Source organism: Grammomys surdaster, unplaced genomic scaffold (genome assembly GCF_004785775.1).
Source record: "Grammomys surdaster isolate TR1022 unplaced genomic scaffold, NIH_TR_1.0 125928, whole genome shotgun sequence".
Lineage (NCBI taxonomy): Eukaryota > Metazoa > Chordata > Mammalia > Rodentia > Muridae > Grammomys > Grammomys surdaster.
In genome coordinates this window covers 3,692,036-3,710,716 of record NW_021620751.1, presented here as the reverse complement: position 1 = coordinate 3,710,716, position 18,681 = coordinate 3,692,036, and the positions used below count along the sequence as shown (strand labels likewise).

Sequence of the window (18,681 nt, the reverse complement as noted above, 5' to 3'; positions counted from 1 at the left end):
ATGATATAATCAAAGCAAATATCACAGACTTAAGAAATAGGAAATAAATTATTTATGCGATTGATTTGACCATACTACTAGGCTCACCAACCTCTATGCCAAGCCACAATACAGTCAAACCAATTATCATAGACATGAGAAGTAGAAAATAAATTATTTATGCAATTGACTTGACCATATCACTAAGCCCGCAGGAATGCCACTTGCAGACACCTCCCAAGCCACAGACTGGACATTGCTTGTTCTAAGCACTGCACCAGCTTAATGAATTTTTGAAGCTTTTCAATAAAGCATCATACTCAGGAAATTCTTACAAAAATATTAAATTTCTTTTGATATTAAATATTTTACATATAATATATTAGCAAATATATTTCTCTCAAAAATAAAACACTTTCCATGCGTATTAAAAATATACAGTTATTGACCTAACACATGACCCAACATAAATATTATTAACACAACAAAATATTGACATCGGCCAGGCATGCTGTGTATTCTTGTCCATAATTTGATGGCACTGTTCAAACTTGTGGCAACACTGAGTCTCCTGAGGTAACTTTCTCGTATTCCTCCCTGGACTTTTTACTTTTTCGATTTTTGTACCTGTAAATAATCAGAAATGAAACAGCACTGTAATTAACAGATAGAAAAACAAACCCTGAAATAAACACATGGACTCCAAGAGTGTATGTAAAATGCTTAGACTGAGTAGATTTGGGTCAGGTAATGGGAAAAGCAAGACTGTAAGAGAACGGTCTCCTATAGTTCAACCGTTTAGGTAAGAAATGGACATGGTGACACAGTTAACACCATGAAAGTGTTTCTCCAAGGACTTGACATGAGCACAAAGCTGAGAAATGTCAGGAATGATTCTTCAGCATTCTTTGCTATCAGTTTCTTTCACCAGTATTAAGTTCTGGTACATATGTATAATCAGGAAGACATTATCATCAGATGGCTACTTAGCACAAAACCTAAACAATGACTTTTTGGGGAAAAAATAACTAAACAATTTGTACCAACTTCAAACTAAGAAAAATAAACTGGAAGCATTCTAATGGGCACTATTTTTCTAGTGTTCTTGGTTTCACAGGTCCAGTCAACTCACAAACCCTGACAATTGTTAGTTATATTTCTTCTTAGTTATAATTTTTATAATAATATCACTGTAGGGAGAGAGCCCTAGCTATTATAGGGTGAGAATTTCTGTCTGGATTTCATAAAGAAAATATATTCCTTATTTGAGTTTTATATGCACATAGGCAGGAAGTGAAGGACAGTGAACCTCAGGTGCTGTGCAGCAAAGCATCTTTGCTAATAACACAGTTCAGATTCTACTTTATTCCTCCAATAGTACATTTAGACTTCAACCAGTTTATAGGTCTGTGTTTTGGTAATTTAAAAAAAAATAGATAATAAAGCTGACTGGCTTACCATCTACAGAAATAGTATACGGATCCAGTGGTTATGATAAGAAACAGGAAAATGAGAATCACTGTCAATGCAACATATTCTGTTCCCAAGGGTTGGTGAACAGTTAGAAAGAAGTGTTCACACCGCAGACCAGTGTAGCCCACTTCACATCTGAAAGAGAACAAAGGCAAAGAAAGTCAATTATTTTTAAATGAGGTCATGCTATGAGTTAGCATTACAAGGACTAAGTCCCCATTGCTATACGAGAAACCAGGATGATTTGTTAAAAGTTATAAAAGTGAATTCAAAAATTGAACACAGAATTAACTCAACATTAGTAAAATAGCACTGCACAGCATCTAGTCCAACTACAGTGGCAAAAGGGCAATTTATGTAGCTGCCGAAGTACTGGTCATCTAGAACTAATTATATATGTATATGCTGTTGTAATGAGAGAGGAAGCATGTGAAGTTCCCCTCGTTATTCCTATCTGTCCAGACGGAAACCTTCTATTTGTTTCCTAATTTTGAAGAAGTAATAAAGTTTTTAATAGTATCTATAAAGTACACACCAACAGCCCACAGAACTATCTTAACTACAGAAGAGGAGAGGAAAGTGTAGGGTTCAGAACTGTCATTGGACACTCATTTTGGTCACTTCACCTGCAGTATTTCTCACTCATGTCCACCAGGTAGATACATTGTCCATGCAAGCAGTAGCCGTCCATGTCAGAGCTACACTTTGTAATCAGCACTTGAGCCACACGGGGATCGTCTTCCATCTGAACTGTGAAAGGAATGGGAAGTTTAATGACTTGTGTTCTGGGACTCTGGCTCTATAACTATCCTTTCTCTAAGCAATTTCAGCACACAGGTCAGGGGTCAACAGTGGAGAATTTTCAGGAGTAAGGCATTACTCAACTTATCACATTACCCCCAACCAATAAACAAACACCCAAACATACAATAGGCTAAACAAAATGAATCTTGAGGATGTAATTCTCAGAACACACACACACACACACACACACACTCTATATTGGGATCATTTCTGTTCCCAAAGTAAAATTTGTCTTTTGTTTGTTTATTTGTTTGTTTGCTTGTTTGTTTATTTGTTTGTTTTTGGAAGCCTCAAAGAAATTCTAAAATTCCTTACTCTTAAAATAATTAAATTACAAGTTGAAAGCGTTAATTAATTCAGGAGAATTTAATTCTAAAATAAGTCTTAGTTAGGTGTATATTTCCAAATCTTTAAAAATATCAGCCAAGAAATCAGCCTCTTGAACAACTGTTGAATGGATGGACACCTGACCATGAACTAGACAAATTTTGAAATAGAGAGTTTGCTAAGAAAATACAACAGTGAATGTAAGAGTTTTAAATAGAAATTTTATTTATGATGGTAATGTAGGTCCATTGGCAGAGCACATGTCTAGAATGCACAAAGCCTAAGTTCAATCCATACCACCACTAAACTGGATATGGTGCTACTCACCCCACTGCAGAGGTGGGTACAGAATGATCAGAAGTTCAAGATTAGTCCCAAAAATATATATAAAAGAATAAAGAAAACAATGATTCACCTAAAATATTTAGAAAATTATCCAAAGATAGTTTTCAAAACAAATAAAACAACAAAACAAACAAACAAACAAAAAAACAGTGATGAAGGGAAACTGACAAAATTCCAGAAACCTTGATGGTGATAGACAAGAAAGAAGTAGAAACCTAGAACCATTCTTTGGATTTAGTATGTAGCTCAGAGAAAAGCACCATGGGGGTTCTCCTGGACCATGTGCCTATGGAGGATCAATAGCTGTCTATCATTCTATTTCTACCTTTGTGTTTCTACCTTAACATGGTACTGATCACACTAAGCACTTCATGAATGTTTCCTGAACCCTATGCCTGAAACAGAATGAGAATATTCATTCCTCTTACATGATACATCTATCAAGACAAAACCATGTTGTGTATGGAGTTTACATTTTCCTGTTCTTCATGGAATCTGTCCCTTCAAATATTTTCCAATAGTGGCTTTATGCTCAATATCATTTTCTTTGGTTCCTATGTTTCCAAAATCCAAATCTTTATAACTACATGTCTGATCTTTCTCCCCTTGTTATTCCTTCATGCAATTTCTCCAAATCTCTAGTTACTAGGTTAAAATGGATACGTCAGGTGTCCCTTCCTCTTGTTATTAGCATGCATTTATATTTGCATTTTATTTGAAAATGTGTAAAAGTTTGATGCTACTTTCATGACCATAGACTTACCTAAAGCTGTACAATTATCCTCGGATTCTTCAGGGATACATGATGGAATCACTGTTGTGCTGATAACTGCTTGTAGAAGGTGGGAACCTAGTTATGGAAGAAAATCAAATATGTAATTAGTGCTGCAAGGAAACCAACTTTCATTACAGTTCTGCATGTCTTTGTTATATATTAGGATGTTTTGTTTTAATAAGTTAGTTCATCAAAGTGATACCAGATTGTTATGGAAACAGTTATATAATTCACAAAATATAATCTAGATAAAATGAGAATATTTTTGTTCTTTTTGGTTTATGGGGATTAGCTCCAGCATTGTAAATTTACAGATGTCCAGGTCCCTTTCATAAAACAGCACAGGATTTGTACATAGCCTGAGTTTGTCTTCTAGTGTTCCCTAAATCAGTTCCAGATCACATCTAAAACCTAATACAACTTAGATGCTATATGATATCTGTTGTTATGTTCAGTACAGACACTATTCTCAAATATTTGGAACCCATGGATACAGGAGGACCATGTGTATGTCTTATCTAGTACTGGAAGAAGCTGGTGAAGCATGCCAAGCTATGCAAGCCCTGGCACCCAGTCTTTGTCAGCACAGTGAATGAAACAACTGTATCATTCAGTGAAAAGATAAATGGTGGAAATTAGGCATCAGAATGACTCAGGCCCTTTCTGAGTTATATGGGAAACATGATAAGAAGGACCTTTCAATTCTATACACATTTACACAAGAGCATTTTGTCTCTCTTGTTTCATCTTTGCGTATTTGAACACCAACCTTTTTTCTGACCTTTAGGAATTACTATTATATAGTCAATAGCTGTTCTAGCAGTAGTAGTAACAGGCACAACTGGCCGGCCTCAAATATGCACTTCGTGGAGATACAGTTCTGCTTATTTTATCTATGCTATTTCACTTTATGCTTTCAATGATGCTAAGGAAGAAACTATTAACTCCATCAGACACATGAGAATTGAGCATGCAGGGTTTAAACAATTTCTCCTGGTAATTCACATTAAATGGGGCACAGGACAGAATTTGGAAAGGGGTAGTAATACTTGAATGTGATGAATACCACATGGAACATACTACAGAAGCTAAAGCAGAGTACTATTTGCATCTCCTCAGAAGGATTGGGGAAGTGAGAATGGCATGAGAAAACCTGACCTCTGTTACTGGACATAGTAACTCCCTTCCACAACTCTCAGTTGTTCTTACAGACTTTTAGGGAGACTGAAATGGATTCTTTTTCCCCCCAGAAATACCAGACTAATCAGAGACTCCCATAAGTACTCCAGACAGTCAACCTCTAGCCTGTAGTTTGAATCAACTATCCAGGTAGTGCCCTCTACCGGTTTATAGTCAGAATATAAGTCTTCACAATTTGGCATTTGAATACACAATTTAATCCATACTGGGAAAAAGTGATTTTTCTCCTTGATCAGAGGAACTTTGGACTTACTAATCAAACTGCACATGAGGGTGTTCTAAACATCAAGGTGAAGATCGACATCAAGTCCAACCTTATGGTTCCTACTACCTACTATGTTTCAAAGTTGACCCAACAATCCCGTTCACGATAAAGACAAGCACACTCCAAACGAGTCTAGTGTGTACAAATTAAATGTCTTATACAAAATCACTTATCTAGTGACCACAGAAGATAAGACCTAAAGATTCAGTTTTATATTCTTCCATTGGGTTGAAATCACTGAAAGCTCTCAATCAGTGGCTCTCCACCTTCCAAATGCTGTGATCCTTTAATGCGGTTCCTCATCTTCTGGCGACCCCCAGACGTAAAATTATCTTTGCTGTTACTTCATAACTGTAATTTTGCTACTGTTATGAATCACAATATAAATATCTGACATGTTGTTAGCTGAGATGAAGTGACCCTGTGAAAGGGTCATTTTTTTCCTCCAAAGGGAGTCACGACCCATTGGGTAGAGAACCACTGCTCTAGAAGTATCTGTTCTCTGGCCAGGCTTCTCCAATCAACATAGTTGCTTTGATAGACCAAAATTAATTTTTCTTAAATGACTGGAAAGAAATTAAGAGAGAGAGAGAAAGAGAGGGAGAGAGAGAGAGAGAGAGAGGGAGAGGGAGAGAGAGAGAGAGAGAGAGAGAGCAGAGAGCAAAGTCTTTGTACTGTCAGTTCAACAGAGATGAAAACTGTTATCACATAGGTAGGGAATGACATGTGTGAACGGAGGAGGAGCTGGATTCTTGTCCACATTAGTTTTGTTCCATTTCTTGGTGGAGTTTTACCTTGCATTGTACTGAAGAATTAAACCCTTTAACCTAGACAGTCTCCTCAACACAGATTGGGCTTCTGACTGTACAGGTTTTTGCCCTTACCACCTTTACCCTCCACTCAGCCCTTCCCTGTAAGTCCTTGGGGAGACATTTCAATTCTCAATCCAGGAAAGCACTTTTGTGTGTGGGAGGGGTGAGGGTGGGGGTTGGGACACGAGTTTCTCTGTCTAAGTGCATTATCCTTTGTTTAGAAATCACACAGTCGGGAGTGGGTGGGTAGGTGGGTGGGGGAGCTCCCTTTTAGAAGCATGGTAAGGGAGGATGGGAGAGGGGGTTTGCAGAAGGGAAACTGGGAAAGAGGATAACATTTGAAATGTAAATAAATAAAATATCCAATTTAAAAAATTGTCACACAGGCAAGAAGTGGTACTGCTGTCAAGATGAGCATTTCCTGCTGAAGATTGCTGTCCACTGCTACCCGTCCCTGCTGCTGCTGTAGGCTGCAACTGACCCCAGCTAGTGCTCTTTACTGTTCATTGTTCTTCATTAAGGCTTTTATAAATTATTAGTTCATCTTCTATTATAAGCTTCGAGTTGCTTGTGCCGCAGGTGAAATACTTGTCTTTGTAGATTGTAGATTGTTTAGCCTAGGGTATGTACCTGCTGGGACCCTGGCTTTCCCTGACCTGTGATGCTCGAGTGGAGACAGTTCATTGGTTGGACACTTTCTGTGAGACTTGCTGTGGTAATCCACCAGCAAAATAGTTTACAAATAAAATTGCAAATAATCACATTAAAGTGTGAGATCATGCTAGTGAATGGCAAAAATGGGTCTAAATTGTCTATCTCCGTATGCAGCTGTCAGATTTAAAACAAGGGTCCTCACTGCTCTCTAGCTCTGCCTGTCCCAAGACTTTGAAAAGTTGAATAGAGAAATAAATGTGGTGATTAGGAGATTGAAAAGCCCACTCACACCTGTCACTTTGGTAAAACTTAACATCCCAATGTTGAGGATTAGACTGAGTGCATTCTGTCATTAGCTACAACCACAGCCCAACAGTCGTTATTTTAAAGTTATACAGGGAAGGAGTAAGCTCTAGTTTCATGTCCACATGGTTCCTTAGTCTTAAGTCTTTTTATGATTTTAGTGGATTTGTGTATCACAATCTATGGTTCAATTGCAAATATTTTATTTAAGGTTTTCGTTCCTTACAACGGATTCCTGCTAATAAAGTCATTCACTAGGTTAAACATTTTGGATCACGCGTGTGTCAAAATCAGATATAATGACAATTGATACTGGTTACTAAGACCCTGATGAAGTCTCTGCAAGGTGACATAGGTAGATGGTCTATAAATGCAAACTTGTGCTTAGAATTTCAACTTTATCACAAAAAGCAAAGACAAAAACCACTTCAAGACTATTATCTGGGGCACACCTCCAAGTGGGTTTAGGAATTTGATGTTCTCCGTTCATCTCCCCTTCACCTTTTAGAGATTGCATTTCAGTGAAATCTCAAATACACCAGCAGGAAATGGAACCACTGACTCACAGGATGCAATTCGCCTCTTCCCCATGACTCAGAGCCCAACCTATACCCTTAAGCAATGATGGGGACCGTGCGTGTGTGCGTGGGAGAGTCTGAGTGCTGTCACCGGAATGGGGATAGCCCTGACAGCCATGGGCCCTGGAGTGCTAAGACCTGTTTGCCCAACAGTCACCAGAACACCTGACATACAAAATGTCCTCAATGTCTACATTTTTTCTGACCTGCTTCCTAGTGAAGACACTTTGAGCTTCCTAGTGAAGACCAAAGGAGAGGTAGCTGGGATTCCATGACTAAATAGAAGGGCAAGTCAGCAAAGCATTCCCAAACTTCAGGCAAGAAACAAAATAAAACAAAACCAAACAAAAACCAATATACAGCTTCTCTAGAAAAAAATCAAGCAAATAAAAATGAATTTACATATATATATATATATATATATATATATATATATATATATATAATATTATAGATAACTGAAAAAACTACATTTGAAATAAAACAGCACAAGTGATTGATATAATACAGATATCAAGATATTTGTTTTAATTTTAAATTTTAAGAGGTTCAAGAAATTTTCCTAGGCAAGTGGCGAGAAAGGATTTAATAATAACATTCTTTTCAACTGTGTGCATTAACTTTTACTCCAGAATATCAGTACAAACTTCTAAACCATACATTAAAGTATTTATACATTTGAAATATCATATAATACAGTGCTAAAGCAAGTATGAATGAGTGTTTAAACTCATTGAGGAAAATGTTGAGGAAAAATTATATGTTTTACGTGGTTCTTGGTAGATTTCTCCTTTATCATGGTAGTGTTTCCATGATGAAGGAAAATCAAGGGAACTCTTATATATGGGGTAAAATTTAGTCTTGGTGTTCAGGAACTTTATGACTTAGAATTCTAAAGATGAGCCCTGGTTCTCTTATAAGCTGAGAATACATCTGTAGAGTATTACTTTAATTCTATTGGAATCTTTTTCCTTGAGATAGTCTCACTTGGGGAGACTTTTTATAGCTGTTTGTAAATGTGTGTCCTTTCTTTTGGATTCTTCTTTCATTGATGTAAATGAATGTCTAATTTTGAACGAGAAACTTCATAAAAGATCAACAGTTGGATTCTAGTGTTGTCGAGAGCTACTTTTTACTATAGTCATGGTGATGAGTATAGTCATGATGATGATTGATGCTTTGACTATATCATGACATTTTCAGCAACATGCTAACTAATTTACTTTCACTGTACATGCTGGAGGGCAAACATGAATCTTTGCACAAGGATAAAGTTTTAATCAGTGAGCATAACACAGGCATACACACAAGAAAGTAACTATAGATGAAGTCATTTAAACACCCCTTGATATTGTTTGAAAAGTTCTCTCTACGTAGCTGAGGCCAGCTTCAAATTTTTAAACATCCCCCCTCATTCTAACTATTCCTGGATATACAGGCATATGCTATTATATCATCATGAACAAGTCATTTTAAAAATCTTGAAGGTAATTCGTTTTGAAGAGGAACTTAAAATTCTTCCTTTGTGAAGATGTAGTTTGCGAATATGTAGACTTATTTTGCACTGAAGAATTGGACTTCAGTGAGAGGCACATAATCAAGAAAGGTTTAGCTATAAGTAGAGGAAATCAGTTCATCTCATGCTTCTTTCTGGTTGGTTACATTAATGAAATATTCATTCAATACAAATCTACTGTGTACTTTCTATTTGTGAGGCTTTGAACATGATGGTTCTTGTCCTTCATAGATTTAATGCAGTTCTATACCTAGGGTGTAGATGAAGAAAGCAGAGTATATGAAGAATGGTAAGTATTCAATCAGAACATATCAAGGTTACAGTACCTGTGCCTGTGCTGGAAGCAGGAAGGACAGCCCATTTGTGGCATTTGTAAGTGAAGGCATAAAGGGAGGACTTAGTGAGTAATTGGATTTGAATCTGAAGGTCATACGTTGCCTTTACGTGCACATGGACTCTGGAAGGAGCTGGTGAAGCCCATTTGAAAATCATTGCATATATAGGATCTTTTTAAGTATTCCAAGGAAATAGTATGCAATGAAAAAGAGAAAATTGGGGAACTGTTATTAAAAAGACAGAAATGGTCAAGGAATGAGAAAAATAACTGAGAGGGAAGAGATACGTTTAGTATTGTGAATGGGCAAAAGTATAACAGGTGGAAGGGGGGCCAGCTGTGTAATATCTGAAGAAAGGATTCACAAGATGCAAGTACCGCTGCTAAAACCAGCAACACGTGTAGCTAAGCTGATAGATTTTGTGATGCTGACATTAAACAGGACTTTGTTCATGTTAGGCAAGTATTCTATCATGGAACCCCCAAAGATGACTTTTAAAACACTAGAAGTGGTATCCAGGCAATCACTAGTATGAACGTCTTGGTAATTCAGTTTGTGAATTATGGGAGACAACAAAAGCATATGTTCGATCAGTGGTTTTCAACCAAAGCCAATTTTATCAGTCAAGGGTGTTTGATGAGGTCTGGAGGGGTTTCACAGTAGGAGTTGCTACTGACATCTAGTGGGTAAAATCCTGATTTGCTGCTTAACATCCTGTAATGCTCAGGCTGGCCCATCCATGTCTGTAGAGTCAGTGTCAAATATCATGCACCAGACTCCTGAGATATGGGCTCCAGGTCTAGCTCAGTCCATTTTATCCCCTTACTAAGAAATTCCTTATGTCTAGAAACAAAGACCAGAGAGTGAGTTCAGATGCAGGGATGTGCAGGATTTGAATTAGATAACTCTTCATTCTTCTACTGCCTATCCACCATTCCATCTTCTCACTGCTAAATATCCAACCCCTCCTCTTCTCTTCTCTGTCTGTCTGCCTCCATATCTCCCTTCCCCTCCCCTCTTTCTCCATCATACACATACACACACACAGAATGAGAGAGAGAGAGAGAGAGAGAGAGAGAGAGAGAGAGAGAGAGAACAGGAAGTACATGAAGTCGGGTAAGCATATCCTCAGTGAATAGTCTATAACCAGAGAAAATGGGATACAAGAAGTGGGAAATTAGGTTAAATTGGTACTGACCATAGGATTTTCAAAAACTATCAATTAATTTCAAGATATCTTTTGTCTCAGATACATACAAGAAGCACTGCTTAAAGAAAAAATGGGAACCAGATACGTTTTCAATCTAGTCTTGAATCCAGCCAACATGGTTATTTAACATAACCTGTTACTTCCTGATGTCCCCACTGACCCTGTTTAGATACAGACTTACTCTAAGGTATGACTAGAACAGTACCAGAGGAACAGGTTAACTCAATGGTGAAATGTGTGCTCCATCACTAAGTCTTTCAATTACAAACTATAAAGTCCTGACATATGATAAATGTGTATGCATACACAACTCTGGGTGTCAGTAACTCCCATATCTCATATTTATAATTCATGATTTTGACCTAAGAAGTTAAATGATCTTGAGTATTAGAAATAGCATGCTAGTTAATTAAATCATTACTTTAACCTTGAATGCAACTGAACCTTTCTCTGCTCTCTAGCTAGGCACCCAGACTTACACAAACAGTATCGCCAGAGGACACCAAGTCTGTTGCATATACCTCATTTTAAAAAAAAATGTTCCAGGATTACATTGGCATTCCAAGGCTGTCAGGTGGCTCCTCTCTAAGGTTTTTGCCTGTCACAGTTTTGGGGAGCCTTCCCATTGTCTTCCAGTGGAATGCTCCCAACAGCAATTATAGCCACACTAATAGACAATTTGCATAAGCCTATATTTAGAATGCAAATGAGGAAGCCACACCTCGATTTAGTCTCTTTAGAAAGGACTCCTCACTTCTGCCTCTCTACTCAGGGAATAGGAGATTCATAAAACTGGGCAGAAAAATTAACAATTCCATAAAGACACAAGATAAGATAATCTCTTCCTAACTACCTTAGTTGGTATATATTTTGGAAAATAAGAGAAACAAAAGACCCTGCCAGCTTCAATAACTACTTCATAATGAAGCTCATGTCTAAGATCTATATGAATAAAAATAAACCTTTTAGGTCAAAATCATAAATTATAAATGTGCAATATGGAAGCTATTGACACACAAGCTTGTGTGCACATACATGTCATATATGCATACATTCATACATAATATGAATATTATATTAAAAAGTCAACTATTTTAGCCCAGGTTGAAAGGATAGATAAGTGTTTTCTCTGCTTGGTTTGGTACCAGAAGTGAGCCCACATAGAACAGGTTCCAAGTCCCAGGACAGCCCTAGTTAACTCTGGGATTTCTCTATTAGAACTTGTTATTTTGACTAGCTATTAGCCTTTGGACCCAATGACTACTGACATCTGCTACTGACACCCTAACCCTGGCTTTATTCAGTGATTATTTAAAGATAAAATGGGGTGATTGGGTTTAAGATGCCTAACACATAACGTGGCCAGCCCACATCAGGCATTTGGTAATAGCTACTTCTTGTCTCACCTCCTGGATTTGGATTCCAGTGCTGAACCAGACACCCCAATTATCTAAGCTGCTCAAGTGGTAAGACAATGCAAAAGGTACCCGGGATACATGGGTCAAAATCCAGACAGGAGAGTCCCATCAGCATGCCTTCTGCCCAGGTGTGCCATCTCAGGTTATGCCAACAGTCAGGTAGATCATAAACTCCCAGGGTCAACAGAAGGTAATCCCACTGTCTCACTGAGATTCTGCTTCTCGTAGTTTTGAGAAAGACTATTTACCCTGCTTAATTCTCTCACCATGTAGTAAAGCCACACAACAAAGTTCAAGGTCACTCTTTAGCAGGTGTCAGTAGTCACTGGGTCCCGAGGCTATGGAGATGTCACTCATGTATATCCTCAAAACCCCATTTGAACATGAATGAGAATGTCAGGCCTCACTACACATAACTGCCAACTGCAGAACTTAAAATAAAAAAATGTCTCACCTTCTCTCTGATATCACAAGATCAGACGGAACAAGTCAGCTGTAAACTTACATATTATTCAGAAAACTGTTCCTAACTGAGCTGTGTCCACCCTTTTACCTAATGTTCATTTAACTAAAAATACTAGTCAACTTAGACCCTGCCTCTCCCCACTTATCATCTGTTTTGTATGGGAACTTGGGTCAGTTTCCTTGTGGATAAAACAAGAGCATTGATCTCAAACTTTTATAAATATAATAGTAGTGGAATGGCTGTATGTAGCTACTTGAAACTTCATACATTAGAAATGGATGGTGGAACACGACACTCAAAATCATAAATGCATAGGCATTCAACAAAAGCAATCAAAGTATGCTTAAATCTAAAATATCACTTTCCTTAGAGGGACAAAGTCTGATTTCTAGGCAATCTTTTCTTTGAGGAGGAGTACACATTCCAACATTAAGTGGCCCTGCTTCCTTCTTTCTTTCTTTCTTTCTTTCTTTCTTTCTTTCTTTCTTTCTTCCTTCCTTTCTTTCTTTCTTTATCTCTTTCTTTCTCTTTCTCTATGCTTTGGAATGAAACAATAAGACCTACTTGCATGCCAGGCTAGAGAGATACAATATAGAACTCCAAACAGGAACTTTGCTAGTGACAAGAAGTATCTCAACAGACTGGGAGAACAGAAACTGACCTAGCTCATTTAGAAACGGGCTTGGCGGCTGATGAAACAGGTGAAGTGTAATTAAGTACTGCAATAAAGAAGTTAAGCGCTTTCATGACAACAAAAACACACACACAGCACGCGCACTAGGTGGCTAGCAACCTCATTATTCATAGACTCTTGCTATCCTGCATTAGCATATCCACTGAGATGCGCAGAACAGACACTTGCATTGTTCCTATACACCTTGCAAGTGGAAAAACAAAGTCATTCCACCACTGTGACCTTTAGGTTCATGTCTAACTCGAAGAAGACTGTCGCCGTTTGGAGTTTTTCCTTTGCACAGAGACCTCAAACCAAACACAGCGAACCCACATTGTTTAAGGTGACTCTTCTAGCAAGGCATTCTTAGCTCCTTTTTTGACAGAAACCACAGATCCAGTTTCCACTTGGGTTCTTGCCCTTAAACGTGTACTCTCTAAGTATGCATAGTATGTACTTCATTAGGGTTCCCAAGGCATGTAAGGTGTGTCGAAATAATAATTTAACTGTCACATCCTGCACAGATAGTGTCTCAGGGAAATTTGTCTCATTGCAAGTTCAAGAAGAATGTGAGACTGGTAACTTTTATTTCCTTATTAAAATGTTCATCAGTTGGGAACGTTCATATACAACTCTTAAATCATCTGGCGCTTAAGAAATTAGGGACAATTGATCAAACAAAATAAAGCAAAAACAGAAAAAAGAAAAAAAGAAACGTTACAAACAATGGGAACTCCCCGGTTCGTGCTCCTGCCGACAAGAGCTAACTCATTTCAAACAAGAAAACTACCAATAAAACAAACAAGAGCCTCTCTAAGCTACCCATCTTTACAGCCTGGGAGGCAGGGGTGCTGGGGAGAGCAGTAGGTGAGAAGTCAAAGGTCTGTTGGCAGTTTCTTTCTGGACCTGCCCAGATAACCTTGGCCCCAGCAACTCTGCTGGAGCAGGTACATCCCAGAGCCCCCTGGTTGTAAAACGGGTCCTTTGCACAAAGGTCTCTAGCAGGATAAAATAATCTGTTCCTGCTCCACCCCAAGAAAGTAAATCATTATCTATAGAGTTACTGTCCATACCTTTGAGATTCTAGAACTGTCTCATTTTCAAAAGGAAAAGAAAAAAATCTTTTCAACTTTAAAAAAATATCCCAGTAAAATTTGATATTAATTCAGGCAGAAGATAACCCAGTAATGAATTTGTCTACGAAATGCAATTTTAACCGACCAAAGTCACACCCTCCAGCACTTCCCCAACCCCACCAATGGAAAAGACAGACTCGCAAAAGACATCCTCTTAGACTGAGCGCACTTGAGCTGGATGGACAACTCCATACTTGTCCTTATGACAAATGCACGGGTCCTTCCTCCCCACCTTCTCCACTTGGGGGCGGCGAGGGCTTACCTAGGCAAAGCAGCGCCAGGACCCAAGCGGCAGGGAGAGTCTCCATCCTTCTGTCTCAGTGCGGCTTGCAGAGTGCGGGGCGGCGGGCAGGAGCGAGGCGCCAGTGACAGAGTTGGAACAGGGCTGATCCAGGAACCAGAGCCGACCAAGTCGCTGTGACTCTGAGCAGTCAGGCAAGTGAGCTCAACTACCCAGCGCGGCACAGCGCCTTTATAAGTCTAGGGAGGCGCTTAGGCACGCGAGGACTTACTAGCGGGTTGTCCAGGGTTTCCTAATGCCACCCCCCGGGGGGGAGGAGTGGTGGCCAGCGGAGGACTGGCCAGATGTCATCCTCCCTCTCAGGAACACCTGAGAGGAGGGTTTGAGGAATGAATGTCCTTCTAGTGAGGCTGGGACTACTCCCCAAATTTTTCCATCCTCCCTGTCTTCGGACTCAAGCCCTGAGGAGGTGGGGAGCTTGGACCAGATGGGTTGGTTTGCTCTATGGGGTCATCTGCCGGGTAGTGGGTGGCTTTAGTTGCTGTGGGTGACTGTTGTAGTCAGGGCTGGTGTTTCTAGCGCATACTTTTGGAGAGCTGAGTTGCCAACTCAAGGCCGGAATAACTCCCTGTTTGGGAACATACTTGAAGCTTGTCAGTGGTTCCAGAGCTCTGCCCCTATTCAAATGCCCGGAAATGCCTTTCACCCGCACGCCTTCCTTCTCAGCCCCTCAGCTTCCAAAGTGTGATTCAGACATTTATCACCTCAAAGTCTAGTAATTATGAAGAAAGCCCTATATTGTTTTTTCCGTTCTGTCCTATTTGCTATCTATTAGCAATTTTTTTTGAGTTAACAATTCCAAACGCCACCTTAATCCAGCACTCCTTTATACAACACCTTTTGAATTCCCTGTGCCTTTGGGAGAAGGCCTGTCTCAAGTACAAACTGAATGGGTGCTTACCTGAGCTCTTACTAGTTTGTCAGACAAATGGTCTCACCACTTCCAGGCTGGACAACTTGCCATATCAGCTTTTTCTCAGTATCCTGTCATTGCTCATGGAGTCATACTTGAGGGGATGGCTACCCTTTACGAGAAACCAGGAGAATTAGACTATTTATCGTGGTCCTTCTCGAGGCCTGGGATGCTTAAGTCCACATGAATTTCTTCTGGTTTAAGTTACCTTTTCCCTGGATTCATAGAATCTAGATCAGGTTCTGTGATTGTGGTAAAATGACTTTGTACACTTTGATTTTTATTTATAAGTCTGGTTTTCATATCTGTACAGATATAGGTTCCTTCCTCCCCCTACTTTTTTCATATTACCCTGGAGGGCTTAAGAATAGTCAATTTAGCACACAAACAGATTCGGATGGAAAATAAAATCTGAACAATTTTGGCTCATATGCTTCTTGATTTTCTAGCTCAAATCAGAAAACAGATTTTTTTAAATTCTTTTTTTCTGTTATTCTCTCTTCCTTAAGTCAAGGCCTTTGAATGTCCACAATATTTTGTTGTTGGGAAGAAATACTGCATTCTTTTAGTGGTGAAGATTTAAACATTTGAATGGAAATCCTTGAATAATCTGCTCAGTCTTTCTAGCCTGACTTGTGAGTGAAGGAGAATTAAGACTAGCTAATTATTGGAGAAGATAAAGGATGTGTTAAGCACAGTGGCCAGAGGGTCAAGGCTCCTCAAAAGTACCCACTCCTATCTACAAGTGCCCACTCATAGGGGTTCTTGGTAGTTAATTAATATTTATGACTCCAGAGAAACATATGAACAATAGACTAGTGATAGGCAAGTTTTCTCTGTTGACTCGAATCTGTTAAAAGGGAGGATGGTAAGGAGCTTCATGGTCATTTTTAATATATATATATATATATATATATATATATATATTACATATATGTATATATGTGTATATATACATATATGTATATGTGTATATATACATATATGCGTATATATGTATACAAATATATATATATATATTATGGCAATGACTAGAGGTAAGTAATATAACATCAATAATGAGCTGTAGCTTTGTGGGCCATTGATAGGAGTCATACATCTGGTAAACCAGAATTAAGGAAAAAGAGACTTGGTTAGAAATTAGATTAGAGCTGAAAATAAAAATAGCACAAGTGCCTGAGGAATAAAAGCAAACTCAGAAGAATGGGTCATAGGCTGGAGTCATCAGCTTTTCACAGTGACTCGTGCAGGTACTTGCACGAAATGAAAGAGAGGAGAGGGGAACTCACTCAGGTTACTCCCTTTCGTTAGATGGAGTGATGTGCCTTCTGTTGAAAAAAAACAAACAGGATGGAGTGGGGAAGAAATGGGTCATCAAAGGGCAGCTCTGGCATCATCCTTAGGCAAGATGGATTTTCACTCTGTGGCTGAGGCCTGCATGAAGGGAAAAATACTCACGCATCTCTCAAAAAATTTCCATAGTGTGTGTCCTTCAGCTGGCTGGCTTCTAACACAGTGTGAGGAAATCTTTTCTTTACTGGTTCTGTGTTTACTCAATTTTGTAGCCATCACTTTTTTGAGAATGACTCCATCATGACACATCAGGAAAGATTTGCTACTGCCTCCGCAAAATAGTATTCGGTATTTAAAATAAATAATTAGGAATAATTTTCATTAATTGTTCACCTTATACATAGTATAAAGTACAATCATATTTCCTCTTAAAGACTAAAAACATGTTCATGTGCCTGCTGAACAGTTGGAGAATGAAATAAATTTATAATTTTCCAACTAGAGAGATGATGTCAAAACATCAGCCAGATCAGCTAATTTCAATTTGACACGTTACGTGAAGTTATTTTTTAAAGAGATTAGTAGTCTTAATATACAAATTACATATACATATTTAATATTGCTTAAATAGAATTCTTAAACAGAATTACTTAAATTGAATTTTTACTGTTTTTAAAAGATGCTGAATTCACTGTGGCATTGTTCTTCTAGTATCAAGTTTGCTCCTGCTTTCATACATGTACTCTCCTCTTGCACTCTCTCTTAGCCCCTTCCTACCCTCTGTAACTACTCTTCTTCCCTACAAACCTCTTTTTCACACTTCTGTTCATGTGTTTTATTTTGTGACCCTCTGGGCCTGCGTGACCTTACTCAATGTAATTTTCTCCTAGCTCCATCCACTTACCTGCAGATAAAATTCTGTGGTACATATATGCAGTATTTTCAGTATCCATTCATCAGTTGATGAATATATAGGCTGCTTCTATTTCCCATCTTGTGTGAGTACAGCAGCAGTGAGCATGAATATGCAGACACTTTCTGTAGTGTGATATAGTGTGTGTGTGTGTGTGTGCATGTAGGTGTATGTGTGTGCCTGTGTGTGTATGTGTGTGTGCATGTAGGTGTGTGTGTATGCATGTAGGTGTCTGTGTGTGTCTGTGTGTGTGTGTGTATGTGCAAGTAGGTGTATGTGTGTGTCTGTGTGTGTGTGCATGTAGGTGTACATTCACACACACACACACACACACACAAACGTAGTATATATGCCCAGGGCAGCATAACTGTTGCCTGAGTTAGTCTGATTTTCTGATAGGCCTCAGACTATTTCCACAGCACTGTGCCATTCCTGTCTGTTCCCACCAGCCCATAAAGGTTCCCCCTGCCCATCCACATTTGTTTTCCTAATGATCACTGTTCTGACTGGAAAGGATCTTAGAATGGTTTTAATCCACATTTCCTTGCTGGCTAATTATATTGAAAGTTTAAGTGTTCTCTATCCATTTGCATTTATTCTTTTGAAACCTCTTTGTCCAGTCACATCGTCCATTCTCCTACTGAGTTATTTCTTACTGTTTAACTTTCTTAGTTAGTTTTATACTCTAATCATTAATCCTCAGTCCAGGATATAGCTTTCAAAGATCCACCACCCCTACCTTCTTGTAGCTGCTTCTTTTCTATATTCTGCTGTATAGAAGAGCCTTGTTTTTATAAGAGTTTGTGTTAGTTGTTGGTCTTACTTCCAGAGAAAAATTTCTACTAGTAGGGGTGGGAGCAGGGCCAGATGTACTCACTGCAAAATTCTACCAGAAATTCAAATACAGAAGCTTCTTGGTTTTATAAGAATTTGTTTGTTATTTGTTAGTCTTACTTCCAGAGAAAATTTTCTACCAATGGGGTTGGGGCAGG

The 18,681-nt window shown here is 38.7% G+C and overlaps 1 protein-coding gene across 1 annotated transcript; it reads right to left on the bottom strand.

Moving 5' to 3' along the window:
* Positions 1 to 312: 312 nt before the first annotated feature.
* Ereg (epiregulin) lies at positions 313 to 14,714 on the bottom strand. The gene is made up of 5 exons (XM_028752573.1): positions 14,532 to 14,714; positions 3,692 to 3,778; positions 2,079 to 2,202; positions 1,438 to 1,587; positions 313 to 606 (listed from the first exon to the last, which is right to left on the bottom strand). Exons 1-5 carry the CDS (start codon positions 14,575 to 14,577, stop codon positions 525 to 527), a joined length of 489 nt encoding a protein of 162 aa, XP_028608406.1. The 5' UTR covers positions 14,578 to 14,714; the 3' UTR covers positions 313 to 524.
* Between the last annotated feature and the right edge of the window lie 3,967 nt (positions 14,715 to 18,681).